General features: G+C 54.1%; 1 protein-coding gene across 2 annotated transcripts in view; it reads right to left on the reverse strand.

The window, feature by feature from the left end:
* The window catches only part of SORCS2 (sortilin related VPS10 domain containing receptor 2), a 537,438-nt gene that overhangs the window by 39,519 nt on the left and 477,818 nt on the right, over positions 1-20,101 (reverse strand). For both annotated transcript variants that reach the window (XM_055246055.1, XM_063619723.1), the window contains exons 10-12: positions 18,186-18,332; positions 11,723-11,825; positions 4,130-4,206 (exon numbers count right to left, since the gene is read on the reverse strand). In XM_055246055.1, coding sequence (XP_055102030.1) covers positions 4,130-4,206; positions 11,723-11,825; positions 18,186-18,332 — 327 coding nt within the window. The remainder of the gene's footprint in view (positions 1-4,129; positions 4,207-11,722; positions 11,826-18,185; positions 18,333-20,101) is intronic.

The following is a 20,101-nucleotide window of genomic DNA, read 5'->3' on the forward strand; positions in this document are numbered from 1 at the left end:
GTGGCCTCTGGGCTCCAAGCTCCTGGCCCAACACTTACTATGCTAATCTGTCATTGTCTCTTCCAGCCAAAGCTCCTCAAAGACAGGGCTGCTGTGAGCCTTCTGTGCCCTGCAATGCTCAGCTTAGACCTTGGTGCCAGGGAGTGTGTGTAGAATGAATAACTGAACAAGTGAATGAATGACCGACCACCAGATCCCCAAGGGACAAAAGGCTGAGTGACCTGGACAGGACTTACCCAGGAGTGGATACCGAGGGTGGCCTGGACAGGGCTCACCTAGGAGGGGACACCGAGGGTGGCCTCGCTTGGCAAACAGCCCCAGGATGGGGTCCCATTGTATACATGAGGAGGCTGAGGCTCTGAGGGGTGGAGGGTACGCGAAGCCCTCACAGCTGGAAGGTGGCAGAGCTGGGGGTGGCTCCAAAGTCACACCAGGACACGTGGCACCTGCCCCGAATCTCCAGTGAACATGCATGTGTGGGCGGCCAGCGCATGTCTCAACATGCCCAGCAAGGGCACAGCCATCTCCACCACATCGCCCTCGCCCCATACCGCCCCTCCTCGAAAGCGGCCCCCTTTGCCCTCCCACCCTTGCCCATCCGTCTCCCAGGCCTGTGGCCCACAGAGGGACACAGAGAAGCCCAGCAGGGGACAGAGGACAGCCACCCCAGGTAGCCCCCACTAGGGCCAGCACGCTCATCCGTCTCAGTGTGCTCAGAGACTCAGCAAGCCCGTGGGGACCGTGGACACGTCCACCTGAGCTGGGCTCCCGGGCTTACTGCCTATGGCTACATTCAAAGAAATTGTTTCCTAGACAAGGGAGCTGACGGCCTGTAGGCTTTAGGGTGTCACAGGCACAGATTTTAGGGGACTAGGAAGAAGAAATTTCCACAATTCTCATCCCCATTGATCTACCCATCCGACAGACCCATTGGTCTGGGTCCTCTCTGTTGGGCATGCCAGCATAGACGCAGGCCTGGCCCCTAGGGATTCATAGCCTAGGGAGAGACCCCTAACGAGGCAGACTGTCCCCGCACAGTGACAGTGACTTGCCTACTGGGTACCAGCAACTAGAGAGGGGGCCCTGTCATCTTCACCCTTCAGGCCCTGCCACAGGATGAGGGGCTCAGCCAATGTTTTGTGGACAAATGACATCTTGTTTTAAGGAAAGTCCAGACTTGGGTCAGCGGGCAGCCCAGGGAGGGGTTCACAGGGCAAGTGGAGCTTGGGGAAACCTTCGGAGGCACAAGGGCATCACAGGCAGGAAATAGAGAGGCAAAGGCCTGGAGGTCAGGAGGGCAGCTGTGTCCAGGGAGCAGGAAGTGCGTGGCTGGGGCGGGAACCCTTGGGGCACACGGAGAGGCCCCGGGACAGATGGGCAGCTTGGAGGCCGGTGTGACACCCAAGGCTTGATCGGGGAGTGACAAGAGCACATTCCCTTTCAGAAGATTCCTCGGGTGCTGGGGAAGACAGACCAGAGGGGCAGGGGCTCGTTAGAGCCTCCCACAATGATTTAGGAGGAAAATGAATTCCCAAGCAAAGGGCTTCCCTCCAGGAAGGAGTGAGCTCTCTGTCTCGGGGAACATCCAAGGAGCAGTGAGGCTCCCTCACCAGGACAGCACTGGAACCCTTGCGTGGCCAGGCGGGTGGTGGAGACCACGCTGGGTCCTGTGAGGCTGGAGGAGAGGGGCCTCGTGGATAAGCTCACCTGCCACACCTCAGCGTGATTCCCCACCCTTAGAGGGAGTGGCTGCAGCCCCCTTCCCTGGCTCCACCAGGAGCCTAATTGACTGCTTTGGGGGTCCCCTGAGAGAGATGGGGCTGCTGAACAACAGGGCATGGTGCAGTGAGAGGACAGTGGGTTTCCCACAGCCTGACAGTCCTGGAGTGCAATTTCCCTTTGGTACCGAGCTGGCCCCTTGAGCCGGTGTGCACCAGGGCTCTGCACTGGGACACCTGGATGCCTGCCCAGCCACCCTCCTCTCCAAGCACGGGCAGGAGGGTGTTGCTGCATCCACCCACGGGGAGATGAACAGAGTGCCTCCCGGCCATCCTGGGAATGACATCTGCTCTCATTAGCTTGGGGCTCTGGGAAAAGGTGGCTCCAGGGTTTTCCAAACCCCACCGGCAGGCTGCAGGCTCTCAGATGCCCATTGCTGTGGCTTCCTGCGCCTTGAGCAAGCAGCAGGACCAGGTGGGGAGAGCAGAGTCCCTGTCCCCACTTCACCCTTTTCCTGCCTCCCCCACACACTGAATTTCAGCCAGGGGCTCTGTAATGTTTTCTGGCTTTAAACAAAACATCCTAGGAAACTCATGTTTTTGAAAGGTTATGTCGATTAAACCAGATGCACCCTGGCATTCCACATTCGCATTCTGAGTTCTCTCTCAGATGCACCTCACTGCATCCCTGACAACCTGGGCACGATAGGAAGCCATGGAGACCGCCCCGGGCTCACCACCCTGCCCTCTCTGCCTGTGTCCCGCTCTGCCCCTGCCTGGGCATCCTTCCTCCTCAGCCCACCCCAAGAAACTAAAAAAAAAAAAAAAACAAAAAACAACCCACAGGAGCATCTCTCCCTCCCCTGCCACACGCACAGGCCTGCCCCCTTGGGCGCCTGTCCCGCACCGCCAGCCAGGCGAGCCCCTCTCCTTCCTGCACCCCACCATCCTTCAGGAAGCACCAAGCACTGCCCTGGCCAGGCCTCAGCTCAGCACTTTCCCAGATGCTGTCGCATTTAATTCTGATATTCCCAAGTTTGAAATCTAAGCAAATTCCTTGGCAAAAGTGACTGCTACAACTATCTTGCAATCCATTTCTATAAAATCAGAACACCTTCTATTTCACCCTGTCTATTGAATCTAATACGGGGGAATCTTCTCTAATAAATGGACAGACGCGACCTTTAAGAAGCTTCAGACATGTTTCACTAGTTTTAGTGACACAGAAATATTAAAATACAATAAATCGCCTTTGCCCTTTTGAAAATTCCATGTTTCTTGCATATTTTTAAAAAACGTCAAGGCCTTCAACCCAGGCTGCAGGTGAAGGCTGCACTTTGGGATCAACACATGTGCCCAGAGCATTGCTGTGTGGGAGGGGGGCCGTGGCTGGGGTACTCGGGCGTGTAAAACACTGACCTCAAACAGAACGTCTTGTCTGGAAGGAGACAGTCATATGTAAGTTTGATTCATTTCCCCAGTATATAAAGCAGACACTGCCACTCCATGAGGTTGGCAGGCCAACTTCAGCCAGAAAGACCATGTTCCCCTCCCCCTGGAAAGAAACAGCCAGTGTGCAGTGAGGCAGGGCCCCCTCCTGGAGTGGGGAGCTCAGGCATGGATCCTAGAGCTGCCTGGACCACACAGGACACGTGGCACCGACTGGCATCCCTCCCTCAGCCTCGCTGTCTCCATACCCTGAGGGCCACCAGCACCATTGCCTCTGGTCTGCGAATCTGAGCTCCGCGTGGGGCTGCACGGAGGGACCCTGCCCAGGCCATCCTGTGCTGGTGGGAGTGGCCGCGTCCTGCATAAGTGAGCACTTCCTCTCCGCTCCTCACTTCCTTTCTCTTCTCAGGCCCTGGGATAGCCCCCAGACACCCCAACCCAGACTCACAATGACCCCACAACCTGCTCCTCCCCCCATATTCTCTTTCACTGCTGTGTCCACAGCCCCTGCCAGGAACCCGGAGTCCCCCGTACCCCCCTCCTGGCCTCTCTCTGGGTTCCCGAAAGAGCCCAAGTCAAGCCTCGGAAGCGCCATGTGGTTTCCTGGCCGGGACCTCCTCCCTGTTCTGTTCCCCAGCATTTATCCCCGTTTCTCAGATGTTCACAGTGACATGTCCAACTGTGTGGAGACGTTTCTCACATCTGTCACTCCCTATCAGTGGCCATGGGAAGAGCAGCTGGGTGGTCCGAGCCATCTGCCCGGACTTGCTTTTCAAACGCAGCAGATGCACTTCTGCTAAAGTGAGCCCTGGCTTCAGCCACTTTGGCTGCAAGAGGGGAGACATGGCTCAGAGCTTCTCCCACGAAGCCTCTGGAATGGACAAGATGACAGAACAGAAGTGTCTCCTGAGGGTCCCGGCTGGATGGGGTGGGGGTTGCCAGGCACCTCCTGGCCAGCTTACCTGCCGCCAGGTGTGACCGCAGTCTGATGTGATGTACATTTCTTCTTTATATTCCACCAGCTGTGAGCCCAGGTTACCTGGTCCAAAAGAAAAGGGGCAGTACTACCCTTAGGATTGTCCAGCTTTCCTCCTTTAACAAGTCTGAGCCTGGAAAAGTCCTCAAGCAACAGTGGCCTGTGCCCCAGGTCTCCATCTCCCCAACAGACCTGCTGTGGCTGCTGTGCTGGGGCCCTGGATCTGGGTCTATGCAGTGAAGGATCAGCCCTGCCCAAAGACAGCAACATTCAGGGGACTCCAGCAGAGGCCCGGGACAGGTGGAGCTCGGGTACGTCAGAGAACCCACCGATGTGGTCCACAAATAAGAAGCATGGAGTATGGTTAGGGATGGCCTGGAGAGGAAGTGGGCCAGGTGGGCCAATCATGGGCAGCCCCTGTGGGGCTAGAAAGCAGGGCAGGACATGGCCGAGTTTGTGTTTGGAGACAGCTCCTGGGCACTGGGTGCAGGAGAGACAGAGGCAGGTGCAGGAGAGAAGGCAGGTGGGCACACAGCAGGGTCTCACTATCTGCTGGGTGGACATTTGGGAGGAAGGTGAGGTGGGCACCAAACCGACTAGGGGTGCAGAATGTGGTTTGGGTTTACTGGAGCCCAGCACTGGGCTGATTAGGTCCATCTCCAGCCTTGATGTCCACTCAGAGGGGCTCAGACTTAATGCTGTGGGCAGTATCAGAATGGGAAGAACTCATGCCCAGCACCCAAGCCAACCTCATGTTACAGATGAGGAAGCTGAACCCACGTAAGGCTCCTGTAGAAAGAACAATGGCCATACATAACAGCACAAGCACCAGGAAAATCATCGCAGCCTCTGGTGCTGCGCCTGGTCCACCCTAAACAGCATCCTGAAATAGCTTGAACAAAGGATTTCTGATGAGACAGATTTGGGGCTTCCACTGTACCCAATGGCTGTGGCAGAGACAGGGGTCCAAGTCTCCAGGATGATGGGGACCCTGATGATGGCATTGAAGCTGTTCTGGGGCCCCAGAGGCCCCACCCTGGGTGACTTGTATATCATTTGCCCTTTGAAGCTTTATTTAGGCGGCACTTTCAGAAATACTTTATCCAGGGTCGAGTTTAGAAGTCATTGCAAAATTCCAAAGGAGATGGACTGTCCTCAAATAGATGAATTAAAAGGGAGTTCTCAGAGTGGCAGGGTGTTTGTGTGCCTGTCTTATTTTTTGAAGTTCATTTACCTACCTACTCGTAAATACACCCATCTACCCACTCACCCACACACCAATCCATCCATCCATCCATCCATCCATCCATCCATCCATCCATCCATCTGCCCACCCACCCACAAATCCATCCATCCATCCATCCATCCACCTACCCACCCATCAATCCATCCATCTATCCATCCACGCATCCATCCATCCACCAATCCATCCATCCATCCATCCATCCATCCATCCATCCATCCATCCATCCACCAATCCATCCATCCATCCATCCATCCATCCATCCATCCATCCACCCACCCACCCAACAGTCCATCCATCCATCCATCCACCCACCCACCAATCCATCCATCCATCCATCTGCCCACCCATCCACAAATCCATCCATCCATCCATCCATCCATCCATCCATCCATCCATCCACCCACCCACCAATCCATCCATCCACCCATCCATCCATCCATCCATCCATCCATCCATCCATCCATCTGCCCACCCACCCACAAATCCATCCATCCATCCATCTGCCCACCCACCCACCCATCCACTCACCCATCCACTCACCCATCCACTCACCCACCCATCCAACCATCCATCCATCCATCCATCCATCTAACCAGCCACCCATCCTCTCATCCATCCATCTAGCCATCCTCCCATCCATCTTTTATTAATCTAATATCCATCCAATTGATCATCTCTCCATCTACCTATTATCTCAGTTCCACCACTCACTCTCTCCTGCATGTATTCAATGGCATTTGCTGAGTGTCTACTCTCTGCACAGCCCTGTGCTGAGCTCTGGGGAGCTGAGCTGAATGAGCTGTGGCCCCTGCTCCCTGAGGGCTCTGAATCTAGCAGATGAGCGCGGCCGTGCAGGTGAACACAGAGCCAGGACAGTGGACCTGTGAGGAGAGCCTCGAGGAGAGACTCAGGTAGGAAAGAGCCTCCCAGTGGAGCCTGGAGAGCTGAACATGGCTGTCCAAGGGAAAGGGGACTGGGTGTCCAAGGAAGAGGGAGCAGCCTGGGCAGAAATGTGGACCCGGGCAGGTGCAAGACAGATAGGATGGGTGGGGCAGAGGGGCAGGTGTGGAATCTGGGTACCTCTGGACCCATCCCTTTTTTGCAGCGTGGTCCCTGGTAAACAAAAGGTGCTGAGCGATGGCTGCTGAATGGATGAAGTGAGTGAGGTGAATGAATGAACAGAACAGGCAGGAGGGAGGAGAGAAATAAAGGATGCCTTTTATCTTTCTGCTATCCCAGACACCAGCAGCCGCTCCGGGACACACATATCACAGGTGGAGCCGGGCAGGGAGTGTTGCCGCGTCAGCACACTGCGCGGGCCAATTTGCAGTTTGTAATTTCAACCGTGCACACGACTGTCTTTTAAGAAATGCTATCTGTTTTCCTTGCTCTGTCTACCAAAGCTGTCAGGCTGCCAGTCATCTAACAGTCTCAGGGGAAAGAAGGAGCGATTCACGGAACACATTGCAGGCTGTCAGAGTGGAAGGGCCTGCAGAAAGCTGAGGCTGACACCCTCATTTTATGGATGGGAAACTGAGGTCCTGGGGTGGAGGGAGGTGAGGAGGGGAGAAGAAGCTTCTCTGCTGCCTCCTTGCCTGGGTGTTCTGGTATCTCCTTGGGCCTCCTCTCCCCAGGCCCAGGACCCCTGCCCTTCCTTGGTGCCAGCAGAGTAGTAGGAGTCAGTGCTCACTGAATGAAGGCATGCTTCCTCTCCATCCTTCCTCTGCCCCTGCAGCCAGAAAACAGAGCAAAGCCACACACCAAAATCTACCCCACCCACATTTCACCAAGGACTGCAGGGCAGATGCCAATGGCTCCCAAGAGAGAGGGAGCACCAGCGATCACTGAGACACAGCTGGGGCCCAGGTGAGTGGGCTGCCCCATGGTCCTCCAGTTTCTGCTGGTGCTCCCAGCTCCAGAAGGGCCCAGTGAGTGTCCACAGGGCTGGGACTCAGGTCAGCTCCCAACCGCACCCAGGTCCCTCAGCCAGGCCAAGGGCTTCTCGCCTCACATCTAGACATGTCCTGACATTGATGGGCCCTTGACTAGCCAAGTCGCCCAAAAAGGGACTGTGCCAGGGAGGGCTGGGACTGCAAATGGCTCTGAGACGCGGTTCCCTGAGCCAAGCCAGCAGCAGAGAGCAGGCTGTGGTGCTCCCAGCTCCCAAACGGCTCCCTCAAGGTTTTCTTGGCTAAATGCTACCATCACCTCTGCCAGGGCTAGGGATGCAGAAGTGTTCACTGGCCTCTGCTCTGCGTCGGGTCCTGATGACGTCTGGATGATCAGCTGGGACACAGACCAGTGACCAGGATGGGGCAAAGGACAGTGCAGGGAGCGGGTTCTGTAACCACCTGGGGCACCCACAGCATCTGAGGAGCAGGTGGGGGTTGGCACCCACTCTGCACTCTTTGGCTTTCTGGAGGAGGCACATGAGCTGGAGCAGGAACCCGGGACTTGCCCTGGGCACGGAGAGCATCCTCGGCAAAGGGGGTGTTGGGAGGCAGCTGGCCACAGGCCGTGCAGGGTCTGGGAACACTGGCTTGCTGGGAGCCCCGAAGGTGTGGAGCAGGAAACACTGATCTCACAGGGTATAACTCAGCGTGAGGATTCCTCTCCTAGTCTATTGAAAGGAAGAAAGGATGAAGATGAGGAAGAAAGGGTGAAGATGAGGAAGAAAGGGTGAAGATGAGGAAGAAAGGGTGAAGATGAGGAAGAAGGGATGAAGATGAGGTATCCTTCAGATGCCACTCACTCCAACACAGGAACACTCAGAAGGGAGCCAGCCCTTCAGCCCTGCGACACGCCCAGTTGGGAGGAACCTGCCACCGGCACCCTCGGTCAGGGCTGGGTTGATTTCTGGGCTCAACATGGCTGATTCTCCACTGGGGGGTTAGAAGTCAAGTTTTTGTCTTTGCTTCTCAAATCCATCCCCTTCTATTAATAGTTGGAGCCACGGCTCCACTTTCTGGGTCCCTCTGCAGTCTGACCTCTGGAGGCTGGACCTGAGGACGGGCCCCAGAGACTGGAATGCATCTCTTGGAGCTCGAGATCCCAGCACGGCACTCCCCCACCTCCACCCTGCACACACAGTGCTCTCTGCCTAGAGCGTCCTCCCTGTGTGTCGGCTTGGCAGATGCCCATTTGTCCAGCAGGCTCAATCCAAGCCCCAGGGCAGAATCGAGTGCCCATACTCTATGTCCCTCTGGACCATCTTGCAGGAACACTCGGCATCAGGATGCATCTGGCCCTGTGGTTATCATCCCTTTGCTCCTCTGTTCAACCCTGAGTGGCTGAGTCTTATCTCCCTCATTTCCAGCACCCAGTGCAGTGCCTGGCATGGGGGCAGGAGTGTCCAGTGTCCCCTTGGATGAGAGGACAGCCTGGCAGAGCACACCTGCCTTGAAGGTTTCCTGCCGTACCCTGTCTCATCCTTACAGTGGAGGTTTTGGCCTCTCATTTTGCAGACGAAACTGAGGCTCGGAGAAGTGCAGTGAAATCTCAGAGTCCTACAGCTGGGAGGCGTAGAGCCTGGGGCTTTTCCCTCGTCTGCCTGCCTCTGGGATGGAATTCAGGAATGAATGGCGGGGCGGGCAGGGGAGCGACCCCGTGGAAACAGGTAGCCATCATTCCCAGCCACCTCCAGCAGTGCGGCCACATGGCCTCGGGACCTGTGCCAGGGCAGGCGGCCATGTCGGGCCAGCAGATGTGAAGCCAGCCCAAGCGCCTTTTCCTCCTGCTCCCAGCAGATGCTCAGGGCTGGAGAGGAGAATGGAAACAATGGACACATCAATTGGCCCACCTTGCATGGCTGGCTCCACCTTCCAGGAAAGCCCTGGCCAAGATCGAACAGAAGTGGATAAAATAGAAGTGTAGCCTCCTGCCCTTGCAGGGACAGTGGAGGGCAAGCAGGGAGGGAGGAAGGCTGTGACTGACACCCCCACACAGTGAGGGGGGCTGCTCTCGGCGCTCTGCATGACTCCTGCACAATTCAGAGGTACATTGAGATATGTTGGGGGACCGGGACCCTCATTCTAGGCTCTCAGGGCCTTTGAGCAGTGGAAACATTGGAAATTATGCCTTTTGTATTTTGGTGAAGAATTTGGGGTTTCAGCAAATCAAAACAGTGCATTTTAAATACCCTGTCATTGAGAAGCCCAGGAAACCAAGTGCACAGGATTGGGGGCGTCTAACGTGGGTGGTGAGCCTGTCTGTGCGTGGAAGCTGATAGGCAGTCGGCGGCTTCACATTGATGCTGACGGGTCACATTTTCATTGATCATTGTGGGGGCAGACAGAGGCTATCCAGATGGGCTGTCCCTGCCTAGGACCCCAGGCATATAGAGCATGCAGAGGAACTCCAGAAGCTGAAGGACTTTGTTCACAATCCCCTCCCTTCCCAGCTGCAAAGCCCCAGCTTCCCTAAACAGGCCGGGTCTCTGCCGTCAGACCCAGCCCTGCACATAGGCTTCACCTCCAGCCACTCCATGCACTCTGGTCTGGTCCTTTGGGGTCCCCATGTTCCCCCTTCCACCCAGAATGCCATTCCTGCCATCACAACATGGCCACTCATTCACTTGTCCCTTCACTCACTCATTCACAAACAGCCTTGGAGGGCCCACCCTGGGCCAGGCCCCAGCTCGGTGCTGGGATATGGTGAAGGGTCAGATGTGGTGTCCAGCTCAGAGTCTGGGGTCCACATCCATATGGTCCTTGGCCATTGGCCACACAGCCACCCCCTCTGTGTGGCAGATGATGCTGAGGGAAATGGAGGGAAGGGGTCCAGGGGTTCAGGAAGTGTGAGCTCTGGGCCTGTGCCTCTGCTGTCCAGTGTCTGCAGGAGATGCTGCCTCTCTGACTGTCACAGACCTCATGTGCAAAGTCTTCCCCGGTTCTCCCACACACTAGTCAAGTGACCTCAGACAGGTGGCTCTATTTTGTATTTTGAATGGTTCTTCTGAAGCAAATCAACCTCATTTTATGGTATTATTTGATCAGTACACCAGGATTCTTGGATGTTCTAGTTTAGTGGAAGAGACAAACATAAAAATTATAATCTTGGGTTTTTAAAAAAGTGCTAGTTGTATACTTGTTTTTCTCCCCCCACTAAACTAGAACTTTCTTCAGGGGCCAATAAATATCAACCATGATACAAATCATCTATCCAATGATCCACCTACCCATCTATCCATTTTTCTATCCATTCATCATTCATTCATCATCCATCCATCCATTCACCATCTATCCATCACCCATCATCCGTCTATCATCTACCCATCCACTCATCCATCCATCCACTCACCCGTCCACCCACCCATCCACCTATCCACCACCCATCCACCATCACCCATCCATCATGCATCATCCATCCATTCATCTATCCATCCATCCATTCAGCATCTATCCATCATCCATCCACCCACTCATCCATCCATCCACACACCCATCCATCCACCCACCCACCCACCATCATCCATCCATCATGCATCATCCACCCATCAAGTCAGCATCTATCCATCATCCATCCACCTGCTCATCCATCCATCCACACACCCATCCACCCACCCATCCACCTATCCACCACCCATTCACCATCATCCATCCATCATGCATCATTCATACATTCATCTATCCATCCATCAATTCAGCATCTATCCATCATCCATCATCCATCCACCCACTCATCCATTCATCCACTCATCCATCCATCTACTCATCTATCTACTCATCCATCCACCCACCCACCCATCCACCTATCCACCACCCATCCACCATCATTCATCCATCATGCATCATCCATCCATTCATCTATCCATCGATCAATTCAGCATCTATCCATCATACATCATACATCCACCCACTCATCCATCTACCCACTCATCCATCCACCCACCCACCCATCCGCCACCCGTCCACCATCATCCATCCATCATCTATCATCCACCCATTGATCTATCCATCCTCCATCCATCCGTTCACCATCTATACATCATCAAGCCAGCTATCATTCATCCACCATCCACCATCCACCATCCACTCATCATCATCCACCATCTATCAATTCATCTATCCATCCATCCATTGATCCACTCTTCCATCTGTCCATCTTTCCATTCTGCCAACACATATCATATGCCAACCCTGGGCCATGCATTCATTTCTCAGAATTTGCCATGAGAGCTGAGCTTCCTGAAGATGCCTCCTAAGGGACATACTATGCCTCCTAAGGGACATACTATGGCCTCAGGCCCATGGCCATCCATTTTTATCCTTGAGATTGGAGGTACTCTTGGGCTGTAATGGCACCTGCCAGCTGCCTGTGATGGAAGCCACCTACCTGCACCCATGATGAGGCCTGGGGCGGTGTCCTTGGTGTGCACAGTGCCTGATACATAGGGGTTGTCTGCCCAGCGCAGGTGCAGGTGCAGGTGGCAGTCTGGCTGCAAGGAAGAGAAAGGAAGCAACTGTCAACACACGAGTAGGAGCGTCCTTAGGAAAACTAAACCTGATGACAAATCTGCCCCTGTGGCTTTTTGGGAGAGAAGGCTGGGCCAGGAGTGCCTTGGAGGAATAGATGGAGGATGGGAAGCGGGTGTGAGGCTGACCTCTAGGGAAAGGGTGGGAAGGACAAGGGAAGCTTCAGCAGGTGCTGTGCTGACAGCCTGGGAGGGGGAAGCAGGCACAAGTGAGACACCTGGGAGGATCTGTTGGTTCCCTGGTCTAGATTAGGGACCCACACAGCATCTGGGTATGGTGAGGCACCCAGGAGGATCTGTTGGCTCCCTCGTCTAGATTAGGGACCCACACAGCATCTGGGTATGGTGAGGCACCCAGGAGGATCTGTTGGTTCCCTGGTCTAGATTAGGGACCCACACAGCATCTGGGTATGGTGAGGCACCCAGGAGGATCTGTTGGTTCTCTGGTCTAGATTAGGGACCCCTGCAGCCCCTGGGTGTTGTGAGGCACCCAGGAGGATCTGTGGGTTCCATGGTCTAGATTAGGGACCCCTGCAGCCCCTGGGTGTGGTGCCTTTGCTCACGGATGCAGCTGCTGGGGTTTCTCCCACTGAGGGCTCTTGGGCATTGGTCCTGGCAGGTGGTTCCCCAACATGGCTCCCATGTGCAGTACCAGCTGTGGGATGTGATTCCTGGAGCCTGCACAGCCCAAACTCATACTCATTCATTCACCTACCCAGAACCTTTATTGGGAGCCTCTTATGTGACCACAGTATCCCTGGCATCAGAGGACAGCTGGGGTCACCCTGTAAGGCCCTCCCACTTTGAGATACAGAGGGGTGGGTTAAGTGTGCAAGAGCTCCAGGGGGCTGGCTCTGGAGACCCCATTCCTCCTGATCTCCGTCTGGCAGCCTGAGATACTGGGTCTCAGAGGTCTGGCTGGCCGAGCCCTCCTTGGTGACATAGGTGCACCACCAGAGACCCCACTGAACCAACAGATGCCGAAAGGCTTTGTGGGGTAATGATTCTGGGCTCAGCCTTCCTAATTTCCCCAAGTCAGGGAACTCCATAAGGTGAAGTGAGGCAGTGCAATCCTCAGGCTGGTCACAGAAAGGGCAGGGCTTGGACTCCTCGTACCTCCTCTAAATGGCGGTGTGACCTTAGGAAAAATGCTTAGCCTCTCTGTGCCTTTCTTTCTTCTCTGTGAGATGGGGGCAACAACCTCTGCTTCACAGGATATTGGATTAATATGGCACAGCTCTGGGGCCCAGCCCTTCCCCTGGGCAAGGTACTGCCTAATTGTTTACTTATAAGAATGGTAAACATTGTATTTACCGCCTTAAAATTATTTTTTTCGTTAAAAATCTCCAGCTTAGAAATACCCTAGAACTGAGTACTCAGAGATCCAAATTGTAAATTAGGAGGCACCACTAATTTTCTGGGCAGCCTTGGGGCTCAGTTTCCTCATCTGCAAAATGAAGACAGTGACGGTGAGGCCTGCTGACCCGCTCTGCAGGGCTCATTCCAGAATCCCCTCGTCATCGCGGTGTCATATCATCTACTAACATCACATCAGAGATATCCTCTCTCTTCATTTCATGTCTTTATAACACTTTCTTCTGGCCCATGAATTGCTTACGTTTTACACAGGTGACCCTAACTTCAAAGTTAAACCGTTCAGGAAATTGGATATTGACTTGGATAAGATGCGACCAGGTGGTGGCCACAGTTGGCAGACGGGCTTTATTTGTCTGCTCTAGGGTTTAACAGATGTACTGGTTGTACTACATGTTGTACGATTCACCCATGAGCAATGCCCAGAGCAGGGAATCTATAGAGCCAGGAACGGACAGGTGGTTGCCAGGGACTGGAGGCTGATGGGGGATAGGGAGGTGACAGCTAAGGATCGGGGGCTTCTTTTTTTGGGTGGTGAAAATGTTCTAAAAGGGACAGTGGTGATGGTGGCACAACTCTGTGAATAGACTAAAAGCCATTGAACTATGCACTTGAAAGGTGAACTGTGTAGGATGTGAGATCTCAACAAAGCTGTTAAAAACCAAAAAAAAGAAAGCTTGAAAATTCAGCTGAAAGGTGGCCCCGTGTCCATTGCAGAGGCACATCCTGAAGATGACTGAGGGACTGAGACCATCCCCAGGGGAACCTGGGGAGCCCCGAGCTGAATACCACTAGGGCCCTGGGTGGCAGGAGCCTGGGCACTGTGTCACCCCTGGAGCCATCTGAGGGTTCCAGAAACACCTGGATCGAATGGCGACAAACGGGCCCCACTGAAAACCTGTGAGGTGTTAAGACTTTGCCCGCCGCAATAGATTCTTCAGATTTCTTACCGTGGAAAAGCAGGCCTGTGAGTGAATAGACTTGCTGGCACCTTTCAGTCCTACCCTCCTGCCCCCCACCCCCCCCGCCTCCCCCAGATAGCTCAGGCAGAAGGACAGAGGCGGCTTGCTGAGGAGGGAGGCTGCTGTGATCTTGGTAGGCAGGGTTGGGCTTCCGCGCTGCAGAAGGCAGCTCTAATCAGGAGAAGGAGCTCAGCAGGGGTGTGGCGCGGGAGTCCCCAGCAGCAGAGTGCCCGGCAGAGGCCGCCCTAGCTCTGCCATGCTTTGCTGTTCCAGGTTTACCTAGAAGGCCAGAGCTCATGGGTTGGTCTCCGTCAACCTCTCCCATTCCCCTGATGAGCTATGCGCATCTGGTCACTTGCTGCGTGCACAGTGGGCAGAGTTGAATTAGAGGGTGCTGCTTCACAAACCCTAGCTACCTCTCCCCACCCCTCACCACTAGTGGCCTATCCTGGTTGCCTGGCACTCAGGCCAGAGAAGTGGAACCCTCCTCAGGGTTCCCTGTGGGGTGGCCAGTTACGGCCTGCAGGCCACTGGTGAACACAGGCAGCTCTATGAACCCTTTTGCATTTGCCTTGCGGCCTGCTGACGGCCAAACAGATGGCTCCCCCTGCTCCTGAGGCAGCTGCAGGTGCCGTGCTGGTGTCTGACACACGCGCTCCCATGCGAGCCTGGGCCACCAGGTGAAAGGAAGGGCTATGCCAGCAGGCCTGGAGGTGCCCACCCACGGGGCACCAGGATGCCCTGCACAGGTGGCAGGCCAGTGCACATCAGGAGCCCCAGAACCCGCCTTGGGTGCATGTGGTCAGAGACAAGGCTTCCTCCGAGGCCACCCAGGACGAGGACAGGAGACCCCCGGGACAGGCTGTGGCCCTGGGAGTCCATGCAGAATGCTTCAGTGTTGACTGAGGTGGGCCCGGGTCCCTGCAGGGCTGAGGCAGGCCAAGCCGGGGGCTCACGGTGTCCCGAGACTCTCCCTTCTCCGTCCGTTTGGCACATAGGGGCCAGAGGGTGCCCTAAAGAAGTGTCTAGCAAAGCATCAAAGCCTACCAGATGGACCAGGGCCGGGAGATGCAGCACCAGCCACCTGGACGCCCAGCGCTCACTGCAGCCAAACGCCTCAGAAGAGTGACCATGGACTGCACAGTGAATGAAGTTTTATGCTGAATTCAAGATGCAAACAGATTCAAAACCACCTTCCAATGAAGCTGGATCATCCTAAAACAGACCTGATCACGCCACTCCTGTGTTAAAGACATCCTTGCATTTCCCCACTGAGGGAAGGAGGTATCCCCAGACAGGGCGCTGGTCAAGTGGCCTGGGCAGATTCGTGACCCGGAGTTAAGAGAAACACAGAGGGCTGAAAAATCACGCATGTGTGGGATCCCAATGACAACTTCGTAACGTGTGTGTGAGCGAAAAGATTGTAAAGAACAAAAATACCCAGTTATTGTTTTTCTGGATGGTGTGATTCTGGTGATACCTTATTTCCCTTTTTATACCTTTCTGTATCTTCCAAGCATTCTGCAATAATCAGGCATCACTTTTATGAGCACTAAGTCCTCAGGTACAGTTTGCCCATTCATTGAGAGGCTGTGTGGCTGCAGGAGGGACACAGTCAGGAGGTCCTGTGAGTGGCCCAGCTTGTCCTGCCCCTGCACTTTCACCCTTGGAGATGCCATGGCCACACACACAGGATAGCCCAGGCCTTCTGAGCCATGCGGCTGTCATATATATACATATATATATATATACTCATATATATACGTATATATATACGCACGTATATACGTATATATATAGACAAATTCACCGAGGTTATCTCCTCACTGAGCTGCATAATCACAGACAAGAATCTATTCTTAGCAAAAACTTGCTTTGACAGATTAATATGGCTTAACTTTGCCGACGATGATACAAAAATTAGCCCTTTCACAGCAATTCTGTTCTGGGAAGCATTTTTACGAAGGGCAGGTAATTAATTCTCCACACAGGTCGACAGGTGTTATCAGCAGGAGGGGGTCTAGAGCAGAGGCAGGCAGCGGGCCCCTGAGAGGTGAGTGTTCGTGAGTCAGAGCTCAAGTCTCAGCTTAGAGCAAGTGGTTGCCCTGGGGGCCACAGAGTCCCGCCCTGGCTCCAGGGTCAGGGCTCCCTGGGAGGAGGAATTGCCCCCCTCTTAGTACCACGGCCTCCATGGGCCAACACTGGGGCTGGTGGTGGCAGTGGGGAGAGGGGCTCGCCATTTTCTGAGCCCTGCTGTGTGCCAGGTGGAATCCCAGGAAGACAGGGGATGTCTTCTGTTTTGTTGGTTGGTGTGTTCTAAGCCTGCAGAACAGTGCCTGGCACATTGCAAGTGCTCACGCAGATTTGCTGAATATAAACCTGTCAAACAGGTACTTTTCTTCTTTCTATTTTACACATGAGGAAGCTGAGGCAGAGTGATGGGTGGTTTCAGGTGTCCCCAGTGTGCAGTCTCTAAGAAGGGCTTATGGGTGACAGTGGGAAACAGACAGAGAAGCAGTATGCCCAGTGAAGGGCTCCTCAGTGGAGGGAACATGTGGGTAGGGTTTTCAGGTGTTAGTAGGAGCTTGCTGGATGAGGAAAAGGGAAAGGGCATTCTAGGCCTTGGGGACAGCATAGAAAGAGGGAGGGCTGGGAAGGGAAGGGATTGGCTCTTCCTTGCAGCTTGCTCCATGTCAGGCATAGGCTGGTCTCTGCATTCTTTCATCTCATCCTCACTCCAATGCCACAGGGATGTTTATCATCTTCCTCCCTTTTCAACAGAGGCTCAGAGGCATTGGTTGATGTAGCCAAGATCACATAGTCAGGGGGCTAAGACTGCAGCTCTGTGCAGCTCCAACACTAGACCCTTCTCCCACCCTGAGTTGCCCAGCACCTAGGAAGGGGCAGGGATGCTGGTGGTGGTAAGCTCCCTGTGGTATGCAAGGAGAGAGGCCCCGGGAGAGGCCAGGTCTCACGGGGGTGTTGGAAGGGGAGTGAGAAGCCTGGTCAGATTCTCTTAGCCCATTCGGCCTCTTCCTCCCTTGCATCCACTGGTCCCTGGCAGCTGAGTGCTCACCTTAGCTAGGATCAGGGCTCCTTACAGCTCTGTCTCTCTTTCCTCACCAGCATGGGCCTGTGCACCACCTGGATCCCTGGTAGCTACGAGAGCTGGCAAGAGTCCCAGCTACTTTGAGAGATCCCTCCTCACTCTAGGCAACCAAGGACTCAGGCAGTCAACACTTCTATTCATGTAGAAAGGTGCCCCTGGGATAGTGGACCAGCTTTGGGGCTCAGGATGTCTGAACTCTGGCCCAGCTCTATCACTTACTAGCAGTCTGATGGTACACTCCCTTCCATGGCAGATTAGAAGCAAGTGTCTGCTCCTTGGCCCTCACTCCCATGGGCAGAGTACAATTCCCAGGTCCTTGATGTTGAGCAGTAAGATTTAGCAGATGTACCAGCAGGCTTGAAATGTACTTGCCTGTTTCTGTTTATCCTCTTGTACTTCTGGTATCACCATAAGAATTAAGCTGGTTCCAAGAGAACTATGCAAGATGTGCAGAGCAAAGACCAGTCTAAATCAGTCCATTCCCTGACATATGAGCAAGCCCAGCCAAGGTCAGCAGAGCCGCCCAGCTGAGCCCAGCCAAGGTCAGCAGAGCCACCCAGCTGAGCCCAGCCAAGGTCAGCAGAGCCACCCAGCTGAGCCCACCTGTAGATCTGGGGAATAAATGTTGTTGTTTTGGGTGGTTTATTGCACAGCAATTCTGTGTCAAAAACTGATATACTTCCCTCTCTGACCTCCAATTAACTTTTCTGTAAAACAAGGAGTTTCATTTGACCCTCTCTACCACACCCAGCAGAAATAGGTGGTTCATGTGTCTCTGATGGTCCTTCTCAGACATCACCACCTCTGACCTTCTTGATTACTGAAGTTATATCTAGCTCCACCCCAAGGACAGTGTGTGGTGTGAGCACAGGTACTTACAGGCTTGCAGTTGGTTGGTCTTCCATTCATGTCCATGCTGGGTGGCCTCAGGTAATCCCAGTCGCGGCCCTTGTTGTAGGTTATAAGCGTCATCACTTTCCCATCAATTTTTTGGTTTGCCAGGAAGACTCCTTTCACCCCTCTGACCTGGGACAAAAATACAAGAAGGATAGTAACCTTACACTGGAGCACTCTGATGACCAAGTATCCACTGTGCTCCAGCCCCTTGCTAAAGTGTTCTGTACACGTGGCCTCATTTCACACTCACAATGGCCAGCAACTGAGACACATTCTAGAGGTGAGTGAGATTTAGAGGGGCCAGGGATTGAAGACTTTGGCCCCAGCTTTAATGGGAAGCTAGTTCTGTATAGCTCTGAAGCCTGAATGATCTTCATGGTGCTGAGCTGTTCTCCCAGGTCCAGACACCAACCATCAGATGGCAAGTGGGGTTCTGGACCCCTGACCTGCCTGTCCCTCAGAGTCACCCCATCCTTGCCTCAGAGGTCCTGACTCAGAGCTTAAATCCCCCAACACCTCTTGTTTCTATTGGACCACGCATCCTGGACCAATAGAATTGCCTCTGGGGACCCCCAGCTCAATCCCCATACAAACATGCCAAGGAATGAAGACAGGAGGGTCCATGCTTCCCCTAGAACACCTGGGACAGGGCTCCACTTGCTTTCATTGCTCAGGGCTAACCTGGTCCCCTTCTCAAGGTTTCCTAAGAGGCCCATGGCAGTGACCCAAACATATCCAAGAGTGGTTACTAAGTTGACCTATAAGAAACATGCAACTATTGGCAACTTCACATAGTTCAACCGAGTGGTTTGCTCCCAGAGAGGGTCTTTTCCTGCAAGTTCCTTATTTCATGGAGGGTTTTGACCCATATTTATCAAGACCCACTAGTGTGGTGTGAAGAGGCACGAGAATGCCCACCACTTGTCAAGGCCTCCTCTGTGCCAGGCCAGAAGCTGTTTCTGCACCTGTATATGCAGCATGCACCATGGGAAACGGAGGCTCAGAGGGGGTGCAACCTGCCCAAAGGTCCATAGCCAAAGATTCCAGTTAGGATAGTAATGGCATACAGTTATTAAGTGCTTCTTTTTTTTTTTTTTGAGACGGAGTCTCGCTCTGTCGCCCAGGCTGGAGTGCAGTGGCGCAATCTCGGCTCACTGCAAGCTCCGCCTCCCGGGTTCACGCCATTCTCCTGTCTCAGCCTCTCCGAGTAGCTGGGACTACAGGCGCCCGCCACCACGCCCAGCTAATTTTTTGTATTTTTAGTAGAGACGGGGTTTCACCGTGGTCTCGATCTCCTGACATCATGATCCGCCTGCCTCGGCCTCCCAAAGTGCTGGGATTACAAGCGTGAGCCACCGCGCCCGGCCTTAAGTGCTTCTATGTTACAGGCACTGAGCTTAATATGTGTCCTCTCACTGAATTCTCACAACTCCAGCAGGTCCTCACGGGGAGAACAGCAGCCATGATGATGAAAGCAGCGGACTGGGGTCTGAGCTTCCTGCAGCTGCTATAACAGACGATCACAAACCCACTGGCTTCAGACAACACACACGTATTCTACCACAGCGCTGGAGGGCAGAAGCGTGGCATGCGGCTGCAGTCAAGTGTCAGTAGAATCACATTCCTTTCTGGAGGCTCCAGAGGAGTGCCCCTTTCCTTGCCTTTTCCAGCTTCTAGAGGCACGGGCATTCCTTGGCTCATGGCCACTTCCTTCATCTTCAAGGCCAGCAATGCTGCATCTCTCTGACCATGTTTCCACCATCACATCTTCTCTGAATCTCTCCTGTCTACCTCTTCCAATGTTAAGGACCCATGTGCTGACACTAGGCCCCTCCAGACAACCCATGTCATCTCCCTGTCTGCTGACGAGCAGCCTTAATTCCATCTGCAACCTCACT

Source organism: Symphalangus syndactylus, chromosome 16, assembly GCF_028878055.3.
Source record: "Symphalangus syndactylus isolate Jambi chromosome 16, NHGRI_mSymSyn1-v2.1_pri, whole genome shotgun sequence".
Classification (NCBI taxonomy): Eukaryota; Metazoa; Chordata; class Mammalia; order Primates; family Hylobatidae; genus Symphalangus; species Symphalangus syndactylus.